Raw genomic sequence first — 21,847 nt, 5'->3', positions numbered from 1 at the left:
TTAAGATGAACGCGTCAGGATAGGAAAATAGGATACTCTGAATAAACTTTATGGTGTTATAAAGGTTAATGGCTGATAGTTATCCACTGAAGACGAAGAGTTTTACTTTTTTAAAAAAAGCGGAAAGCAAATGCAAAGTGGGATGTTAAATGGGTTATGTTGAAAAAGAGAAAACTATTTACTTTTCAAAAGGACGAAAACTACTTCCTTAATCGGCTTCAGCATCAGCATCAACATCAGTATCTTAGGATATTGCACCTAGTTGAAGTGATACTGAGTTCGAAGACAGCGAAAAAGATGAAGAGGTAATCGTCAACTAACCAGAAAACAAATTAGGAGTAACGTTAAAACTTACTTGGTGACATCCAAATGAGTACCAACCAAAATGTCGTATAAAGTATGCAGTTTGTTTTAACAATTATAAAAGTGTTAATTTATAAATAAATATTCAAAGAGACTGTTAAATTGAACGAAGAAGTTATTGAAATGTAACGGAGGGAACAATGGTTTCTATAGTTGGATGGTATCCGCAGTGAGGAAAATGAATATTATGTAGTAGCCCGCACTGCGTTTGAAAGAGCTGTATTTATTGTTGCAGGAATCAACAAAGTTTTTAATAAATGCAACTTGAATTGTGATGAACGCTCTCAGAGACTACTATTACCAAGCCATAATTTTTCAGATGTCTGTATCACATTCTAGAAAGAACGACACTCAGGTAATGGACAAAGTTAACTTGGTGGTTTACTAGGCAACATCGGTATCCTGACTTTTAGATGAGAGCTTCAAAAAAAAATCCCAAATTAATTTTTCCAAGGTCTCGATTAAAATTCCCGAAGGAAAAACCCGAAAAAGTTTCTTAAAAAGTTGACGCCCCAGTGAGCACGCCACGAAATGTAAACGTTTTATTCACGTGTTTTACTCGTGTTTTTGAATAAAATACGTGAATAAAACGTTTATATTTCGCGGCGTGCTCACTGGGGCCGGGTTTCCCATTTATCGCTAAAAACACCTAAGAAACGAGATCTCGTAAAACTATCTTAACACTATTTTTCTGAATGTTTTTACAAACGGGAAAGTTGTTTCAGAGTTGAAGAAGTAGAAACAACTTTTCACCTTAGATGACTTTCTATGGATTTTTAAGAGTTTTATTTTTAGAATAGATTGACTTTTTTAAAAATTAGCCAAAAAAGCCAAAAAGTCGTTTTTTGAAAACAAAAACAAGCTTTATTGAAGCTTCTTTTTTCAAAAAGCTAAACTTTTTTAAAGGCCTTTTCTTTTGAAAAAAGTGTTTTCATATGTTTGCTTTGCAAAAAGTTCAAGTGTTATCTTTTGTTTGTTTTGTCATGGAGTGAAATACAAGAGCCTTAGTTTGTTTGCCGCTATTTTTAGTTGTTTAGTAGGATTGAATACAAATTTGTAGTTTGTACATATGTATACTAGGGTGGTGCTCTTTATGAAAAATAAAAAATTTTTTAGTTCAATTGTTTTTAAAAACATAGATTGCTGCTTACCTAGAAAATAATCAGAAAAATGGCCCAGTAAAATAAATAGCTTTCAATTCATTATGTAAAACTAAACAAGTTAATGCGGAATATTTATTGAAGTTGAATGCGTATCGCATAACCTTAACAAAACAAAACAAAACAATTCAGAAAATATATGACCGTTGTTGCAAGAACCTCGACATGTTGAATGTTTTCTTCATAGATATGCGCACTGCTTTATCCCATTACTTTTCCCCTTTGTCTCATCCCCCTCCCCTTCCTTCCAAAAACGCCCCACTCTTAGACAACGGCTCATATTAATTCGGGTACTTAAATAAATCTATAAAATACTAACAGACTCAAATTAGTTCAAATTAAAATTAAACAATAGAACTTAGCGTTTGTTGTATTACTGTTATGTATTTAAAATAATGTAAAAATTAATAATATAAAAGCACTAATAATGAGTAAAATAATTCTAACCAAAACACAACGTCAAAGATAATTGCCAGACTTTTGCTATTAAACCCCTAATAATTAGTGAAAACCTCCTTTGCACGAATGACAGCGGTTATACCATTTTGACTATTTTCAAATAAGTTTTTTCATGTATTGTGAAAGGATAAGCTTTTACAAAAAATTTTGAGAAAGATTTGAATTCCTCTTTATTTTAAAAAAGGATCAGTGTGCGAGAAAAAAGCTAACTAATCATTGGTACCAGCACTCTCTAAAATTAAAAATTTACGAGGTGCCGAAGATTGAAGATGAATGTGCAAGGAGCGGAAAATATGATGCTCTGAATCTACTTTTTGATGTTATAGAAGCTAATGGCTAATGGTTATCCACTAAATACAAAAAGCTTTACTATTTAAAAGTGGATTGAAAAGGAGACAATAAATAGACTATTACTAAGCCACAATTCTATTAAAAACATTGTTAAGCAAATGGGGAAAAAGTTTAAAATTTTAGTTTCTTAATTTTTTTTTTTTAACTATTTACATTTATTGAAGTGTTCAATTAATTGGGGTGGGAGGAGTAATCGATTTTTTTCGATTACTACCCAAACCAAAAACAATTTTAATCGATTTTTTAAAATTTTTTAAAAGAAAACCTTTTGATAAAGTACTATTCGAAAACAACATCGCCAAAAATAGGTATAATTCTTGAAAACTATGAATCTCTTTAAGTCGCTTTTGACTTTCTAGAAAGCTTGGTATAATATACGTATAATACTATACACAGCATATAATAATATACAGTAATGGAATACGCCTTTTATAATATAAGCGGTATTCATTATATAACATATTAATATATTACATATTACAAACGTAATAAGGAATAATATAATAATTACATAGACCTTAATACTATAATTACATTGAGTATGGTACTATAATTACACAGAGATTATTATTACGCTTGTATACGCGATATTTACCATATTATAATAATTCATAAAACTTTATCATTAATTTTTAAATTAAAAGTATTTTATTATTTTAGTCAATATGTTAAATAACATAAATTCTAAAAATTTCTTTTATTATGATAAACAACATTATTTTTTATTAAAGGGTTGAATGAAAATTTACCGGAAGCAAAATATTGCACAAATAAACAACAAAGTTCTATTGTAAAACTACCGTTAGCCGAACATGAAATTTTAATGTTGGTCGAAGTTCTATTGTAAAACTACCGTTAGCCGAACATGAAATTTTAATGTTGGTCGAAGTTCTATTGTAAAACTACCGTTAGCCGAACATGAAATTTTAATGTTGGTCGAAGTTTCCTCGAGCAATCCTTCTAATGAAATTTTTTTACTTAAATGTGCTTAATTTTTGTATAATCATTCGTTGTTTTTTTTTTAAATTTTCATACAAAATTTTAAATTGAAATACTTTTTTAAAGCTCTTTCCAATGATATATATAACAATCAAATATATAAATAGTTTAAAATTTTTACGCACACACCTACACGACAGCATTTATTTATCTACAACATCGACATAGGTCATGATAATGACAAATTCGAAGTAGTGGAAGTCTTAACTGACCGAGATCGAAGTTTAATCATTTATGACAACTTAAGCAAGTTATTTTGTTATAATTAATCGTCTTTTCTTGAACACTAAGGAATTTCACCAGATTTAATGTTTATTAAAATAAAAAAAAAACAGTTGTTTTTTAAACAATTGAGAGAGTAAATACCAATATGTTAAGAAACACAGAACTTTAACCTTAAAAGCCACATATTTACCTTAAATCAGAAAAATATCGTTAATGTCATTAATCGAACAAAACTCTATTTTTATATTGTAAATTGTGATGTCAAGTGCTTTCAAAGAATTATCACATTATCGTTTTAAAGATACCTGCGCCACTTTTGGTCAAAATGCAGTGTTGTCATTGCTTGGATTGTCCGAAACAGTCCGTAATGCAATTCTTAAAATGAAAGTAACGGATGATGTGAGGTGAGGTAGTGTTAAAAGTTTTTTGTTGATTTCAATCTTTTTTGTGTTTATAAGAATATTTCAAAACGCAGATTATTGAAAATAGTAATTTATAGTATAAACTATTGATTTAAGTATGATAAGAATGTACAAAAATAACATCAAAGCAAATAGATCAAATAATGGTATATGATAGAATTTTACAAAATTTGCATAGTAAAACACATGAAAAGGAATTTAAAGAGTTTAAAAGCGATATTAGCGAGCAAGAGTAAAATAAAAATTTATATGCACCAATATATTTAACTTGTATAGATGTTTATGTTTACAAGTAAAAAGTTAAGAGTAAAGTTCACTTAAGGCTGAGATGATCGCTATAGTGAACTTCATGTTTTAAAGATTTTTAAAATATTCTAAGTTACAAGCTTAGTATAGTTAATAATAATGAATTTACTTTAAATTATTATTATGTTTTAACTTTTTTTAATCAAGCTTTTTGTTGCTGTTGGTACAAATTTAGATTGCTTTATACAATATTGTAATAGACTGGTTAATAGTTAAAGTTACATGATAATCCATGCAAAAACTGTAGTTTCCCACATTAAAATCTACAGTAGATCATAAGCATAGGCAAAGTACTGAGTTTGCATCCAAATGCCTCAGTTAATTGCTGCTAAGCATGAGCCTATATTTTGAATGCTTCTTTTTCTCGATTAAAATTAAACTCTAAATAAAGTTTTTTAGTTGATAGCAAAGTCAGTAATGCTTTTATGCTTCATTGTGCACCTATGTTTTTACTCATAAACACTGAAATTCTTAAAATGCTATAACTTTGCCGTAACTGCAGATTTGTGGTTTATGTAATATATACTCAAACTAAATCTGTGATAGTGATAAGATTAATAGTAGTAATAATAACAATAATAATGATAATAATAGTAATAATAATGATAATAATAATAATAATAATAATAATAATAATAATAATAATAATAATAATAATAATAATAATAATAATAATAATAATAATAATAATAATAACAATAATAAAAATAATGATAATAAATAATAATAAATAATAATAGTAGTAATAATAATGATAGTAATGGCAATAACTATAATAGTAATTATGGTGATAATAATAGCATAATGTTAATAATAGTAAGAATAGCGGACTTATTATGTAAATTAATTGTTACTTATTTCATATAAGTTTAACAACTTTTTTCCAAATTGTTTTAGTGAATTCAGCATTTCGAAGCCAAAGTTTACCATCATACGTGAGATTTATGATAAGGATTGTAATACATCAGATTTTCTAGAAGAGCAGTTGGAGAAAGCACTTGAGTCAAAAATCCAGCATATTATTATTGAGCCTGTATCTATTGGTGATGAAACATCTAAATGGATTCAAGTTGGGAATTTTCTCCACAAATCGTCTGTTTTAACTGGGATCGGGTTTCTTATTACTCCGTTTGTAGCTTCTGTTAGATTTCAACCTTACATTTTTATTCCACTATCAAGTGTTAATCTCCTTTGCACAACATTGTATGATCTTAGTTGGCAGTTTGACCCATGCTGTAAATACCAGATTGAATTAAATCCAAGAAAAATCCAACAGTTACAGTCACAAACTCTTTCATCCACCACACCAGTGATATTGGTGTATAGGGATGACAAATATAGGAAAAGACTACACAATTTTTTTTCGTGTTGCATCATAGCAACAATTAGCTGGAAGTTGTACAGAATGTTAAAAAATTAGTTAATGCTGTATGTTTAGAGTTGTTTTTTAAAATTAAACACTGTGTGATCAGTTTAAAAATAGTTCAACTTAATTGGTTTTCTCTTCAAGAACTCATGATTTTATCATTCATTACTGCAAAACTAAAGCTTCCATATTTTCCTTCACTTTTAAACAACACTTTTACACTCATAACTTCTTATATGTCAAATTTCAAGTTTAGAAAAGTTCTGTTGGCAAATAAAAAAGCCAGCAAATCAATTTCATACTAATGATCCATAACACAAAACAGAGATAAACAGGGTTTATGAGCAATTAAATGCTACATTAATTATTTGTAACATAAACCTGAGTGAGTCAAGTTCTATTTCACTAATTTCAACATCCAAACATATCTGAATTATGAATCAAAGTTCAGAACTGCGAAAAAATATATCAGTATTTTGATGGAACATTAAGTCATTATTACTTTTTTACAGTAGAGAAAATGTTTTTTTCCGTGGTTTTTTTGTATAAGCACATTTTCAAATTTAACTGGCATCACTTCATTGAACTTTTTTTTTTCTTTCCACAATGGTTACGTTTTTAATTTCATAAGAAATTTAATTGATCTTTCGGTCTTACAATTTGTGATAAGTATCTAAGTATCAAAGTTTGGTGAAAGGTTTGTGAAAGGTTGAAAAAGAAAGCAAGGTTGGTGAAAGGTTTGTAAAGGGTTGAAAAAGAAAGGTTGGTGAAAGTTGTGTCAAAAAATACTTTTTCTTGTGGTTTCGGTGTGTCGAAAAATACTTCTTTTTGGTTTTGAACTTCTGATAAGAGATTTTCTGAAAATGTTTTTATATCTATTCACTTTAGCGTGGCAAAACAGGTTTGTTTGATTTCAATAAAGGTTTTCCACAATTTTTTTTTAAGGGAAGTTAAATATCGAATCGGATGAGCCAAAAAAGTCAAAAAGGGCATCTAAAAGGCACTAAAAGTCCGACCTACAATTTTACTATAAAAATAAAGTGTTTTCTAAACTTATATTTATTAAATGCAAAATTGTTTTTATATTGTTTGGCATTAAGTAAATTTTTTGTGACATATTATTTGCTAATCAAATATAAGATAGTGAATACTTGCTGAAAAGTGATTGTGGATGGGAAAAATATGGGGCTGGCGTAACACATAACCTTCTTGTTCTTTGTCTCTATGACCCTGACTCTGCAAAGTTAATTTTGTTTTAATGTAACTTATCTTTTACTAATCTTACAATTCAAAGTCAAAACCAAATTTTTAATATTCTTTTAACCAAACTAAATTTCTATGGTTTAAATAAAAGTTAATTTTATATATTAATCTGATAAATAAAAGATCATCTAATGTGAACTGTCTAGTTAATGATTTTAAATGAAATTCTGATCACGTTAGGAATCAAACCCACAATCTTCCGATTCGAAGTCGGACTTCTCATCCATTAGGCCATGCAGCCATTATAATCTGTTAAAAAAAGTATAGTTTTAGTTAACTAATTTTTGAATTTAACTTTTAAAATTGTACTGTAAAATTGTAAAATATTCTTTAAGTTGCGGTTACATAGAGTCGGTGTTTGACCATTTTTGTCTTCCTAACCATTAAAGAAAAGTCTTTTTTTGGGCCCTCTAAAAAAAGGCTAGAGGCCATTATAAACATAATGAGACTGGGCGATCAGGTATACTAAAATGGGAAAACCGGCTTTTACCAAAATTTTTTATGATTTTCTATCAATAGCAAAAACTATAACTGAGAGAAATCCATAACTGCAAATCTCAAGCATTTTAGTTTCTGAGTTACTGGATGTCCAAGCTGAAAATGGACAGAATAAGTGCGGTTTTACCGAAAAAGTTCGTTTTTTACCAATATCACTAAAACAACCCTAGTGTCATCATTTATCATTAAACAGGTAAAGCCAAAAGCTTACCAAAAAAAAAATATCAAAAAAAATTGTACTGTGATACAAGAAAAAATTTAAAAAATTAAATAAATCCCAACTTTCTAAACGAGACCTTTTCCCGCATTTCTCCAGGCTAAGTATTAAGTCTGGATCAAATTAAGAATGTATAATAGCAAAGCAACAAAAGAAAATCCTACGCCAATTCGCACCAGCTGGAAATAAAACGATTTGAAAAATTTCTTTCCTTCTTCTTTAATATTTATTTACTTTCTGAACGATTTTCTATTTACAATTAAAATGATTAATTGTATTTTGTAAGTTTTATTGCTATTTGCTTACCTATTACATGTTAGTGCTAATGATTTTTCTAGGTTAATTTTGCTACCGGCAACTTCGTTTTTTGTTATCTGTACTAGAATTAGAACGACGGTGCGACGTTCTTTTTGAAAAGTTGGTCTTGAAATCTTTAAAAAATATTCACCAACAACATTCATTCTGATCTTATCAACCACAAGAAAAAAACGCGAAAAAGTTGTGAAAATATTTTATCCATCTAAATATGGGAAAATCACTCGAAGTAAATTGGGTGTTTTAGTTAGAATTTTGACAACCTGGGACCTAGAATAACTGCAATTCCGAAGAAATCTTTTTTTACTTTTTAACACCAGTATTTTCAAAACTTTGCAAGATTGATTAATTTAAGAGAAAAATTTTTAACTTTTGCAGTTATATTAGAAATTATATAGTTTTATTATCAAAAAAATCTGCGTGATTAAATTATTTTGGTGCCCTGGGATAAGTGCAAGAAAAAATTATGGTTAGGGTTCTACTCTGGCTGTCTACGTAAGAAACCTACATTAAAAAGTTTTAATAACGCAATGAAAATTAGTTCTATTAAAAGGAAGTTAAGCAAACTGGATCACGAGTAAAATAAAAATGGTAAAAATAAATAAAAATGGTAAAAGAAAACTAGATCACAATTTCCAAACAAGTTTCAAAATTTGTCAAACTTACAAAACGACTAAAAAATTTGCTGATAGAGATGGTTGGTTCAGTTATTTGGTTTTCAAGGATTAGTTATACCGAGCTCTGTGATAATTCGGCCAGCAATATTTAAAATATTAAATTGCCTGGATTTTTATTTTTAAAGACTGACTTTTCCCTGGTGGCAAAATTTGTGGCTTGAAGACGTTGGTGGATTAAACATTTCTGAAACAGCCGACTTCTGTAATTTCTGATCTTGTATGTGATGATCTTGTATAGCATCATTGCATAGAAGTTTAAGTTCATCTTCAGCGATTTATCATCACGCTTCTCTACTTGTGCATCGACATAAGTTGTAAATGTTAGAAAAATAATTTGTTAATTTTGATTGTCTGATTGACGGAGACTCACGATACTCACTGTTGAATTGTTTTCAAATATAATTTATGAGGACCTTCAAAAAAATAATCCACAGCAAATTTACTATTCGAGATTCTTGTTTGCAAAATTTTCAACAATTAATTGATTTATTTTAAAAAATTTCTACTTCTTGCATGTATACCGAAAAGGATTTCGTTATCAAAAAAATCGTGAATTTTGTTTAGGGCCTATCATTCTGGGGGAGAGGTTTTTTTATATCGCGACTCTGTTGTTCCCTTACGCTAGTAAATGTTTGAGATTTTTTTCGTAAGCATGATGTTATTGTTATGTTATTAGGTTTGATTCATTGTTCAAATTAATTTTTACTTACGTTGTTAACTTTTTATATGCATTTTGCGTTTATGTTTTCGGAAAATAAGGTCAACTTTTTTTCCAGTTGGCTTTCAATTTGTTTTATAAGTTCATTTAATTGACTTCATAAGCGTTTTCGCTTGTTTAATAAAAGTAGAGTGGCCATTAAAAATCGATTGCAGGTAAAAAAAGCAGTTAACTACCCCCTCCATCGTTCAATTTAAGTCATTTATTAATACTATTTTAAATAGGCATTAGGGACTCCTTCTAAGAGATAACCAAAGGTATTTTTTCATGTTCAGTACAGAAAGTTAAAAGTGTGTAATATCTCTATGCTATAAATCAAAGTGTATTTATTGGAAGCTGTAAACCAAAGTAGATTCTGCTCTTTTTAGCATAACCAAACTTTTATTTGTTAAAAGAATTTCTGAAACTCTTCACACATTGTCAAATTTCTACCATCGACTTATTTATTAGTTTAAGTTTTAAAAAAAAACACATCTTCCATATTTTGAATGCAAGCTCCAGAAAAAAGACTCAAGAGTAAATAACAGGTTAATGATTTCCTTTAAGTTCTTGTGTTTAGGTGCTAAGAATCACACTGATTTGCAAACTCAATCTAAAGTTTAGAAAATTCAGGTTCATTTTTCCCAAAAGCTGAAATTTTAAATTCAGAATTTTTGTTTTTTCTAAAGCTGTATTTGTAAAGCTATATCTTTTTTTTTTTTTTTTTTCACAGTAACCAAAGTTGCGGTTTTGGACATTTTCAAAGATGTCCCTTGTGGTTAGAAATTTCACAACCATTTTCACATTCCTGTTTTTTTATTGCTAGATTTTCTGATCATATGTTTTTTGGGGTGCATTTACCCTTAAGTTTTCTAAGTCATTTACATCCAGCTAACACTTAAATACACGTCTCTACCCAACGTCGTGCTAGAAATGTTTGTTAATATCAAATTAGTATAAGCAATTATTTTCCGAAAACATAAACAATTTTATCAGGATTAACTTTTTATTGTAGGGGAAGATTAGATAAAAGGGAATAGTGCATAAGATTATACTCTTTTAAATTAAATTAGTTTTGTTAAATTTAATTTAATAATTAATAACTTGAGCGCTTTATTAATCAGAATTTCTTTCAAACCACGTGTTAATTGAACATTTTCTTATGCTGGAAACTATTTTTGCAGGATAATGTTCATAATAATCGATTAACGATCAGTTTGTTTATCATCGTACTTCTAGTAGTTTCCTAAGATGAAAAAATAATTAATTTGGTCAACTTCGAAGAGTTAAATTTAAGAAGGTTCAAGATTGATCCGTCATCTGCTATGTTATCAATTAAAAGTCTACAAAAAGTTGTTGCTGAGAATGTCTAAAAGTAATAATTTAAAGAGAGTAATAATTTGAAACCATGTTGCTTAGAATGTTTAAAAGTAATAATTTAATTCCTAACATTGATTGAGACCTTCTTAAAAGTTTATATCCAAACAGATACAAAAAATATTCTCTAAAATTTTCAGTAAATTATTTGTAATTTGCTGTTAATTGGATGGAGATTTTTTTTCCAGAGCCTGGTTTTAGAAGTTAAACACGTTAGGTAGGTTCAAATAGCATTCGATCCGTCTAATGCAAACTTCCACTAATTGGAATAAAAGATTACGAACAGTCCTCTAAGCACTACTGTGCAGTCGGGCTTGTAGTTATAGTTCCATTAAATGGACAAATTTTGGTTCATAGATACTAAAGAAATACACGACGCATTGCAGCAACTATATTAACATTCTGCGTAACAGTGATCTACCCACTCTATTAAAATAAATATCTGCACAAAAATTTAAAAAATTGAATCGTGAATGGAAAAATAAAAAAACACAAAAAAAAAAAAATTACAATTAAAATTGATAACAATAAAATAATCAAATTTACAATTAAAAACAATTTCTGAAGTTTATAAAACAACAAAATCGTCAAGATCTACCAAACTATTAAAACAAACTATAAAAGACAAAATTTAAAAATTAAAAACTGAGCACATACAAAATATCCACATAACAAAAAGGGGACTAAAAATAATTTTACAGCATTTTCACCATTATAGAAATGCATGTCATTACCACACACAAAAAAAGGCACACAAAAATTCACGGACGAGCGTAAAGAACGTGACACAAAAAAAGGATGTTGTGGACCTCATTTCACTTCGAGGTTAAAAGGGTATCAGAGCGAGGAGGGAATGAAAATCAGCAACAGATGCTAAAAACCTAATCAAAATCATGTGCTATAAGTTGAAAGTGAGTAAAATTTAAGCATGCATTTCAGAGTCCGTAACAAGGGATGGCAAGTTAGGAACTTTAGCTAAAACCTCATTGAACCAATCTTTAATGTTGTTATTTTTCTCGTAGTTAACAATAAAAGGATTTCGCTAAAAATTAAGAACAAAAAAAATATATATCATTTGCTTTGTTTTTATTTTTCAGTTACAAAAAAAAAAAAAAAAAATACGAAAATCTTACCAGTAAATCTTTATACTTTGGGCGCAGTTTGAAGTCTTTGGCCATGCTAAAAAAAGATTAAATTTTTATTCAATAAAATTACAAAAAAACCATAAAGACACACGACATTTAAACACAAAGATAAGTGAAATTTTATGTAAATATTAAGATGATCTAAAATTTTTTGGTCAAAATTACCAGCTGTTGATACAATCGAGACAGTTTTTCGAAAAAGTCTGATGCTCTGAACTTGTCAACTTTGGAGGATCACCATCAATAACTTGTGATAACTGATCAAAGATTGTTGTCCATTTTGGATAAGGAAACTTCCCTATTGCAATTTCAATCTAAACATGAATTTAAAAAATTATTTCGATTACTCATTAAATCGACAAAAAAACTTTTTAAATAATTCTAATTGGTAGAAATTGTTTTAAAAAACATTTTTTCAACTTTTTATCAAAATTTTGAAAAGTAGTTTAACTGAAGAAGTAAAATTATAGAATAAAATTTTCTTTATTTTCTAGATTTAATTTCTTTTCTTAAAATTCAATAGGAGAAAATCCAAATATTACAAATACCATGAAACTTAAGTTCTCTAAAAAAACATATATACATACTGCTACAAAAAATTAGATGATACGTTGTGTGACAAACATATTTCTAACTGTGTTCAAAATAATAGTAGTTTAAAAGCATTCAGAAGTAAAGTGTATTATCTTGCTTATGCAAAAAAAAAAAAAAAAGCATTATGATTCTTGATATTTTAAGATAAATTGATGAAGCCTTAAACGAAAAATAATTAAATAATACAAATTTAGTCAAACATTTTTGTCTTTTTGATGTTACATTGATGTAACAAGAAGGCAAAACGTCTGATGCAACAACAAGAATTTTTTGTCTTCTAAATGTAACATTCTCAAATTCATAAAAACTGATTGCACAAAATCATCGTTGATGATGGTGATGATAATAAAGATGATGATGATGATGATGATAATGATGATGATGATGTCATTAAACCCTTATTACAGATTAGACTTATACAAAGGAAATTGCAAAATGCATCCAAAAACAGTAAAAGGACATCTTACTATGCAATACTTTCAGATGATATATACTTTTAAAAGATAACTTTTAGACAAAAATAATCATTACTCAAAATGTACACTCAACTTCAGATTAGAGCACTTTACTATCCCATAACCAAGCCAATTTTACAGACACCAACAATTCAGTTTTTTTGGTAAGTTTTTTTTTTAAAAAAAAAACTGGTTTTTCACGCCTGCACGGAGAGCCTCAAAACATAACAGTCATGCTCAAAAAATAAAACCAATTGGGTTTGGTAGCCCATACATACAGCACACACTGTTTTTCTACACTCTTCGTGAGATTTGGCACTATAGGGCATTTTGAAAGAGTCTAAGTAAAGTTAAAACTACAAAAAAAACTTGTTTGTGTTTTCATTTGATAAAGCACTTGTTTTATTGTCAGCAACTAATAAAAAAATTTATGTTTTTGCAGCTTTCTTATTTCACTATTAAATGACATAAATATGTAACACTGTAACATTAAGTACTAAGCAATAAAATGTACCTAGCTATTCAAAAGATATGGGCCTAAAAAAACGTTTAAAACACTTGACTTTTAAAAGAAAGCGAATTAGCAGGTAAAGATACCCCTAGGGTTATGCAATTTATAATGGATTAGCAATAAAAGCAATCTTGTTTCATTTTGTTTATTTTATATAGTTATTTTTTATCAAATTTTATTTTTTCTAGTGATTATCTATCAAATTTTATAGTTATTTATAAATAAGTATCATCTTTTCTTCCTTATGCTTCCTTTTCTTCCTTTAGGAGCCAATGACATGAGAAAATTCAAAGTCTTTTTTTTTTTCCTTGGATGTAGGCAGATGATTTCAATTTTTTTTATTTTTTGAAACATGGATATATGGGCTTCCAAATGCAACTTGTTTTATTTTTTGAGTATGACTTTTATGTTTTGAGGCTCTCTGGACAGGTGTGTTTTTTAATATAGGTTCATAGGTTTTCTATAGGAAGCAAGTCAAAGTACAAACTATAAAACAAACATTTTCTGAGTATTATCATGACTTTTTGTAAAACCAGTGTTAATTATTTCATTATATTTTTATTACTCATATATGCTGTAAAACGGCAAAGTAGTTTTATAATATATACAAGTAATAATACTATTAATAATAGTCATAAAACTACAAAGAGAGTAAAAAAGTGAATTATTTAATGTTCAACATGTCATGCCTTGCAAATGAAAGCCAAACTTTCTTGTTAAAGAAAGTTTTTGCTGTGCTTTCACTACAATACCTGCCTCATCCCATAAATGGTTAAAATATATTTACAAAAAGCTATAGTAATAAATATTATTTAAGATTCAAAAGGGTTATATTATACTAAAACTAATTGCATATAAAACTTTGGTGCAACTGGTTATACTAAAGTTTTATAAACAAACTCTGGTATAAGCAGACAGCTAAATACTTTCATAAATCCTCTTTTATAAAATAACTTTAGAATCAAGTATATTTAAAAAACCAGGTATAATATTTATTATTGATTTCTCCCTTGTTGAAAGCCACAACTGTCATTCAGGCAAACTATATGATTAAGTCTTTTTGATGTATTTGCTAAGTTAGTTGCACTTCTAATGTAGTTATATACAATGTATACATTATATATGCATATTACACAAGGTAATTGAATGTGAAAATGATGCAAGATTATCATATATGTAAAAGTATATTATATATATATATAAATATTATTAAATATTGAAGTAATTTAAAACTATTACATATGTGATTCAAAGTAATATACTGACATTTAACATTCATTTTTGAAAATTATGAGCTGCAAAGCAAACTTTTGGCACAATAAACATTTTAAAAAGCGATAGTATTTAACAGAACATAACTCACCAATGACATCCCTAGAGACCAAACATCTGAGCGAACATCATATCCACTTCTTGCTTGTGATGGGTCAATTCTTTCAGGCTATAAAATTATATAAGATTTAAGCATTATATATTACTATATTATGTATAAACTTATTTTATATGTATATATTAAACATTGTTAAAAAAACTCAACTCTTTTAAGAGAAACTGAAATGGTGAAAAGGAGAAATTATTTACAGTTAAAATATATTTAAAAAGAGGCAAATAGAAATAAACAGACAAAATACTTGCCGCCATATATGGCTGACATCCAGCATCTCTTGTTCTTGCAATTGAATCAACCAATTGGCCACTTATACCAAAGTCACAAAGCTTAATTTGACCTTCTTTGTCAACCAAAATGTTTGAGGGTTTCACATCTAAAATAAAAACTTTTTTTTTTAATATATATATTCTTACACTGTTAATTTAATATCATAATTTAAAAAGAATACCGTGTAGTACACAAAACCAAAAAATTATTAACTTGTTTAAAAATTATTTCTGTGATGCTATAGTTTCTAAAGAATATGTATATGCAAAAATACCTCTATATAAATGTAAAATTACCTCTATGTATGATCTCTAAATGTGTTTTTAAGTAATCTAATGCTTTTATTACCTAAAAATTATAATTTCTTGTTAAAGTATGATTATATAACTCCAGGGCATCCCAAAAGTCAAAATCTGATTTGTTTTGCTTATAACTTTTAAGTAAATCACCTTTTTTAAATGGATAATTATACTTCACTACAGTGTGCTGCAATAGTGTTGATGCATGCACAAAAGAACAGTTCAATTATTTCAATACAACATGAATTTCAACAACAAATTTTGAGACAAAATGCTCATTTACCACCAACAATTTTGAAATTGGTGGCTCATTTAAAGAAGCAGGGACAGCATACAATAACTTAAGAACAGGAAGACCATGGGCATAGTGTTCATTAGGAAATGTAGAGTGACCAAGAAGATAAAAAGAGAGCAACAGTTACGGTGACCAAGAACATCTAATAAAAAGAGAGTAGCAGTTAGGGTTTTCAAGATCATCTCCAAATCTTAGAGTTTTATTTCTATACAGCTAACTCAAGAAATGATCTTTAATGACAATCAACACCATCTGGAATACTCCCAAGCAGTACTAATTCTGTAAAATGTATTCTAGATTTTGTTTCAGAACTGGTAATATCAGGCAAAACTCATTTTAAGCTGAATGGAACAGTAAAAAAGGTAGGTTCTAGGAAATTTCAAAGTTAATCAAACTTACCACGGGCTTTTAACACCATGTAAGGTCACTGTATGGTGCAGTATAATAACCTAGTTCCTTGTTGGACATATTTTTTATGAAAATGACAAAATATTGTAGCCAACAGCACAAGTTACAGACAAATGATTGAACAAATTTTTGTGCCCAAAATAAAAAATTAGGAGTGCAGAATATATGGTTTCAACAGGGCAGTGCCATGACTCATACTGCTAGAGAAACAATCAATAGATTGCAACAGATTTTTCCTGACCACATCAACTGTTTTACCAAATGATTTTATCTGGCCTGCTTGGTCACCAGATTTATGTCCTCTGCATTTTTTATTGTGGGACTATCTGAAGTCAAAAAGTATGTACAAACAAGTCAGCAACTTTAGATCAGTTCAAACAAAACATCAGAGGCAAAATTACAAACATATCATAGGATTTGCTGCATTCTGTTATGTTGCCATTGTGTTATGTTGTTATGTTGATGTTTTGATATGTTGTTAAGGAGAATGCAAAAAAAGAAACAAAATTTGTCAGTGCTTTTTTTATTAGCCCATTTTATTAGACATCATTTTCAAAACTTAATTAAAAAAAAAAAAAACACAAGAACTACATTTTCATTATATTACCAAATCAAATAAAAAGTTATACACAAAACAAAGCAGATAGTGATTTTAACAACACCCTATATAATAAATAAATAATTTATATGCAGTTTTGTACCATAGATAAATATCTTAATTTTCTCCAACTTACACAATATCCTATTTTCCCGATGATTTCTTCAGGAATTTTCTGCTTTAATACTTTATGAACTGCTTTGTATGTTTTCTCTACAGATGTTGTCATCAACTCCATACAAATCCAACAGTCTCCCTAAAAGCAATAACTTATTTAAATGAATAATTATACAACCATTTTAAATAATAGCGTACAGGATTTGGAAGATTGAGAACCAGAGATCTTTTATAGAGGGCTGGAATTCAGGAGCTTCAAATTTTAAGCTTTGAGGCTTAAAAAAGTTTCAGTCTTCTAAATATATTGATATATCAAACTGCTAAACATATATATATCAATAAAAAATAAATATAAATATAAATAAATATATGTAAATATGCATAAATATAAATACGCATGTATGTATTTGATAACTTTTTAAGTCTCTTCATTCTTATTTACTTCATTTCTTTCATTCTTTCTTTAAAAAATTGCTACCACACTTACAGTGTTATAACTATTACAAAACTTACCTCAATAAATATTGCACCATAAAACTGGACAATGTATATACAATCAGTTGTATTCATGATAACTTCAAGCTCTTTCAACAAGTGTTTCTGCTCATCTTTATCAATTGTTGCACGAATCCTCTGGGAAAAATCAAAATTTCAATGCTAAAATTGTAAACTAGATAAAAAATCTTAAGATAGACTATTGCTCATCAGTGATGCATCATTTCAATTATTACTTCACATATTTTAATAAAGTAGGAAATTTGATAAACAGACAAAAGCATTTTAAAATATTAAACTTTTGTTTTAAATTTTAACAATTGAATTTTTCATGAAAAATAAACAATTACATGGTGAAAAAGAATAAAAGTTATTCTAAAGTCAAACAAAAGTTTTTAACTTTTAAAAACTTAAGCAACATTAAAATAATTCAAGCTGTTTTCTTTTAAAACTTTATTTATTTCATTTCCGATACTTTTTCCAAAATGGTAGAAATGTAATTTCTTTTTACATTAACTATGGAAAAAAATGGTTAATAAATTATGGTTAAAAAAGAAGCAGTGATTTAAATAAAATTCTTTTAATTAATTTAATTCTTTTAAAATTAGTAATTACAGTTTTTTACTACATCCTGTGGTATTCAGCATGTCTTTCCTTATGTTCTAAATAAACATACAGGGTGGGGCAGTAAAAGTTAAATTTTTGAAATTACATTTTGGAGTGTATATAATAATTTTTTTTTTCTTTTTCAGAGTTCAAGATTGATAAATTAGTTTTAAAAGTAGTTTTAATGACAGGATTAACCATGTCCAGTCTAAAAGACAGCAAGCAACAGCAGGCTTGCTTCTTGTAAATTTAGACAATTGCAGAGACTGTTGGGTTGTTAAGGAGCACCATCTAGAATATTATAGATCAAATTTATTTGGAGAAGGCTTCAAAAGAATGTTAGGAAATGAAGGCATGAATAAAAAACAAGATTTTATATTTCTAAAGGCTCTAAAAATCAAAATATTGAAAGATCCTACAGAATCCATAAATAAACAGAGGCTTAAAAAACAGACAATAACAAGTGCTGCTCATACTGATTTACAGCTTAGCTAATTTGCAAAGACCTCAAAATGTCTTGACTGAAGGTACAAAAGAACCAAAAAATCTTAATTACCTTAAGTTGTATGGACGAATCTTAAAAATATTTTATGAAGAAAAAGTTTACTGATGATGTGGTATTAACCCGTCACAATCATCAGTAAATTGCTAAGTCTATTGACTTTTTTAAAAAAGTTTAAAAAGTTTAAACTTCTGATGTGAAAAAGATGTCTCACCAGTTTTTTTAAACCTGCTAAAAAAAAAAGTGGGAGGCAAAGTTTAATATTAGTTTCTATGATACAAAGGTACAAAGGCCATAGCTAAAGGTAAATTTAATGGGAATCATCTTTGTACCCAGGATAGGACTCTGCCTCATACAGCAAAAAAAAAAGTGTAGAAATTTTGTAAAGACAACTTTTGGCTAAAACTTTAGGCTAAAATTTTTGGCTAAAATATTTGGCCAACCACCTTGACATTTTCTGGCTCTGACTTGAACCCCCTGGGCTATTTTATTAGGGGCATATTGGAGCACTCGAGCAACAGAACCATCCACATCTCAAAAAAGTATTTAGATTAAAGTGGGACAAAATAGAGACTATTTTAAACAGCTGCAATGCCTTTAAACACCATATGCAGGCTATAATAGACAACAAAAACAGCCATATTGAATAAAATGTTTCTTAATTACCCTAAAACATTTGTTAAAGTTGTATTGTTATATAAAAAAAAAACAACTATTAAGTATACTGTTTTTAATTTTCTAAGTTTTATTGTCCCACTTTGTAAATTAACATCTCGTTGATATATGTTAATTTATCTTAATAGTTCTTCAATCAGGTTTACAAACTTAATAAAATTTAAAAAAAAAAAAACAATTTTCAAGAAATTTTTAAAGAAATATTTAAGTTAAAAAAATAAAAAATTTTTTTTTTTTAATTTTGAGTTTATTAAAAGAATAATTTATTAATATTAAAAAATAACAACAAGAAGATATAGCTAGAAAAACTAAGATTAAATAGGCCTAAAAGATTAAATAAGATTAAAACCTTCACAGCCATTTCAGTTTTACTTTCTCTGTGTCTCATCTTGTTAACAGTGCCAAAGTTACCACGACCAATTTCACCAAGATCAATTAGATCTGCAGCAGAATACTTATATACCTAAAACAAGCTCAATACTCAATAAAACCACAACTCATAGTTAATTTGAATAAATATTACATACTTGAAAAATTATTACATACTTGAATAATTATCACATATCTGAGTAATTATAACATTTCTTGTTTATTATCTGAATGATAGTATTGTTAAAAAAGCAAAACCACATAATAATATCACCTCATCTTTTATAGTGAGAGTTCCAGAAGAACCTTGTAAAAGATGGACTCTAAAAAAATAATAAAATTTAGTATTTGTTTACTTTTTTTGCCAAGCCTGCACAATTTCTGTTACGTTGTATTTGAATATTATTTTTAGGAAGTTTGATTTTATATTTATTTATTTGTTTTTGCAAATTCTTTTATAAATATTTTCCAAGTTGTGCACATGTAACTAAAAAATTAACTACTAAACTTTGATAGGTACATAGTGTTGAAAGTATGTCTCTGAATAATTTAAAGGCCAAAAGTTAAGGAGAAGGTAATGAAGCTTAAAACTATAATGTTATTACAGTAACCCTAAAGAAAAAAAATTGGGAGGGGAGGAGGATGTCTTCCTGAGCTTCTGCTTTCAGGATTACTCAAGATATTAAATTTTTTACAATGATACTTTATTGTAATTAATGATTTGTAATAAATTTACAAATGATTTTAAACTTTACCCCCTCCCCCTCCTTCCCCCCCCCCCTATATCCCCATTTTAAACGCCTGATTAAATAAGATTGAGCACAGAGTTTCTTCTTTTCATTTTTCAGTTTTGACTTAAAATTTATATCATTAGTACTCACCTTGTATATTTGCAGTTAATTTAGGTGAGAAGTTTTTGTTTTTTTCTAGTTTAAACAATAATTGAAAATCTTTTTAATAGTTTATTTTAATAAAGAGTGTTTTCAATGTTACAACATGAATGGTGTTTCTCATTTAACTCCAATTACAAACTGTTTTTAGAAAAAATCGAAAGAATTTTAAATGTCTGACAAACTATATTTATGCTGCATATCAAATCCAATGAGGTAAAAAAAAAAATATTTTAAATACTCTGAGGATCATAGACACCTTGTTTTGAAACTATGGTGTCAAATTCCTATAATTGAGGAAGCATTAAAACTAAAACAAAAATTGAGAAAAAAAGAGCAAATTAAGATTCTTACGCATTATGTGAACAATGCTGGTGCTGAAGTGGCACAGCAGGTAACTTTGGTTTACTCTGCGTAAAATTTAAACACATTGAACTGCGATCTAGCCTCAGATCATTAAGAGACAATCCCAAGCGACCAACAGAGCCTAAAAACATCATAATCTGTGATTCATTAAAATTTTAATTAGAAAAAAATGGTTGTTTATAACTTAATTATCTTTTTCATCTCAAGTACTTTAAAGTTTTATTTATTGAATACTTTAGAAATTTAATATATATATATATATATATATATATATATATATATATATATATATATATATATATATATATATATATATATATATATATATATATATATATATATATATATACACTCACCACATATAAACAAAAAATGCTTACCTGAGGACATGCTTCAAATCTGTAACAGCTTTTCTTTAAGCTTTAATTTATATTTCATTACCAACTTTTGTACATTCAAATTATAACTAAACCCACTAAAATACATAATATAACATATATATAATATTTTGCTAAAAGTAGATTCCACCCAAAATAAAAGGATATAAAACACCAGCCTTATAAACATATATAAACTTCTAGCTACATTTCATACAACAGTTATATAAAACATCGTCACACATGTCTTTTAAGTTGAATTATCAAAAATAAAAGTTATTTTCTTCGTAATGAGGAAATGTTTAGTTTGCTATAAATAATAGAAACAACAGCATTTCATATTTCACCTGCGGAGTAATGGGAATACCCTCGAATATCTATAAATATCTTATACGACTATTGCATAAAATATTAAATTATATGAAAGAAAAGTTATACAAAGTATCGATAGTCTTTTTAAACAACTTTTGATTAAAACGTTAACTTTTATCCAAAAGTTTAAAAATAAAACCGCTAACTTTGCTAAAAAAATTCCGTACATTTATACACGTGATAACGATTTGTTAGGAATTCCTTTGAATAGTGGCATCACTGAGAATTTGATTTAGCGAATGAACAATTCAAGTTTTATCCTGCGGCTATGCCCCCACTTTATAATTGTGTTTTTAGAATGCTATAAGCAATCAAAAAGTTTTAAGTCAATAATACTTTGAAAAATTTGTTATTTTTTAAAAATCAATTTTTCCTCTCAAAATAAAAAAAAAGAAAAGAAAATGTGGATGTGGTAGGGAAG

The 21,847-nt window shown here is 27.9% G+C and overlaps 2 protein-coding genes across 2 annotated transcripts; one reads left to right on the top strand and one right to left on the bottom strand.

Annotated features, from left to right (window-relative positions):
- Positions 1-3,801: 3,801 nt before the first annotated feature.
- On the top strand, positions 3,802-5,773 carry LOC149878736 (transmembrane protein 11, mitochondrial-like). The gene is made up of 2 exons (XM_090071061.1): positions 3,802-3,961; positions 5,183-5,773. Exons 1-2 carry the CDS (start codon positions 3,816-3,818, stop codon positions 5,703-5,705), a joined length of 669 nt encoding a protein of 222 aa, XP_089927187.1. The 5' UTR covers positions 3,802-3,815; the 3' UTR covers positions 5,706-5,773.
- A 5,302-nt stretch (positions 5,774-11,075) lies between these two features.
- LOC149878735 (dual specificity mitogen-activated protein kinase kinase 4-like) lies at positions 11,076-21,542 on the bottom strand. Its single transcript, XM_090071314.1, has 12 exons — positions 21,058-21,542; positions 20,666-20,798; positions 19,696-19,744; positions 19,402-19,515; positions 17,288-17,407; positions 16,794-16,913; positions 15,354-15,405; positions 15,036-15,163; positions 14,764-14,841; positions 12,006-12,154; positions 11,829-11,874; positions 11,076-11,737 (listed from the first exon to the last, which is right to left on the bottom strand). Exons 1-12 carry the CDS (start codon positions 21,065-21,067, stop codon positions 11,618-11,620), a joined length of 1,119 nt encoding a protein of 372 aa, XP_089927440.1. The 5' UTR covers positions 21,068-21,542; the 3' UTR covers positions 11,076-11,617.
- Positions 21,543-21,847: the final 305 nt, after the last annotated feature.

The sequence above is a fragment of the Hydra viridissima genome, unplaced genomic scaffold, assembly GCF_058129835.1.
Source record: "Hydra viridissima isolate aposymbiotic clone 2 unplaced genomic scaffold, HvirCarnegie_v1 scaffold_14, whole genome shotgun sequence".
In the NCBI taxonomy this organism is placed as follows: Eukaryota; Metazoa; Cnidaria; class Hydrozoa; order Anthoathecata; family Hydridae; genus Hydra; species Hydra viridissima.
The sequence above is the reverse complement of the archived record's forward strand: the minus strand, read 5'-3'. Positions and strand labels throughout refer to the sequence as shown.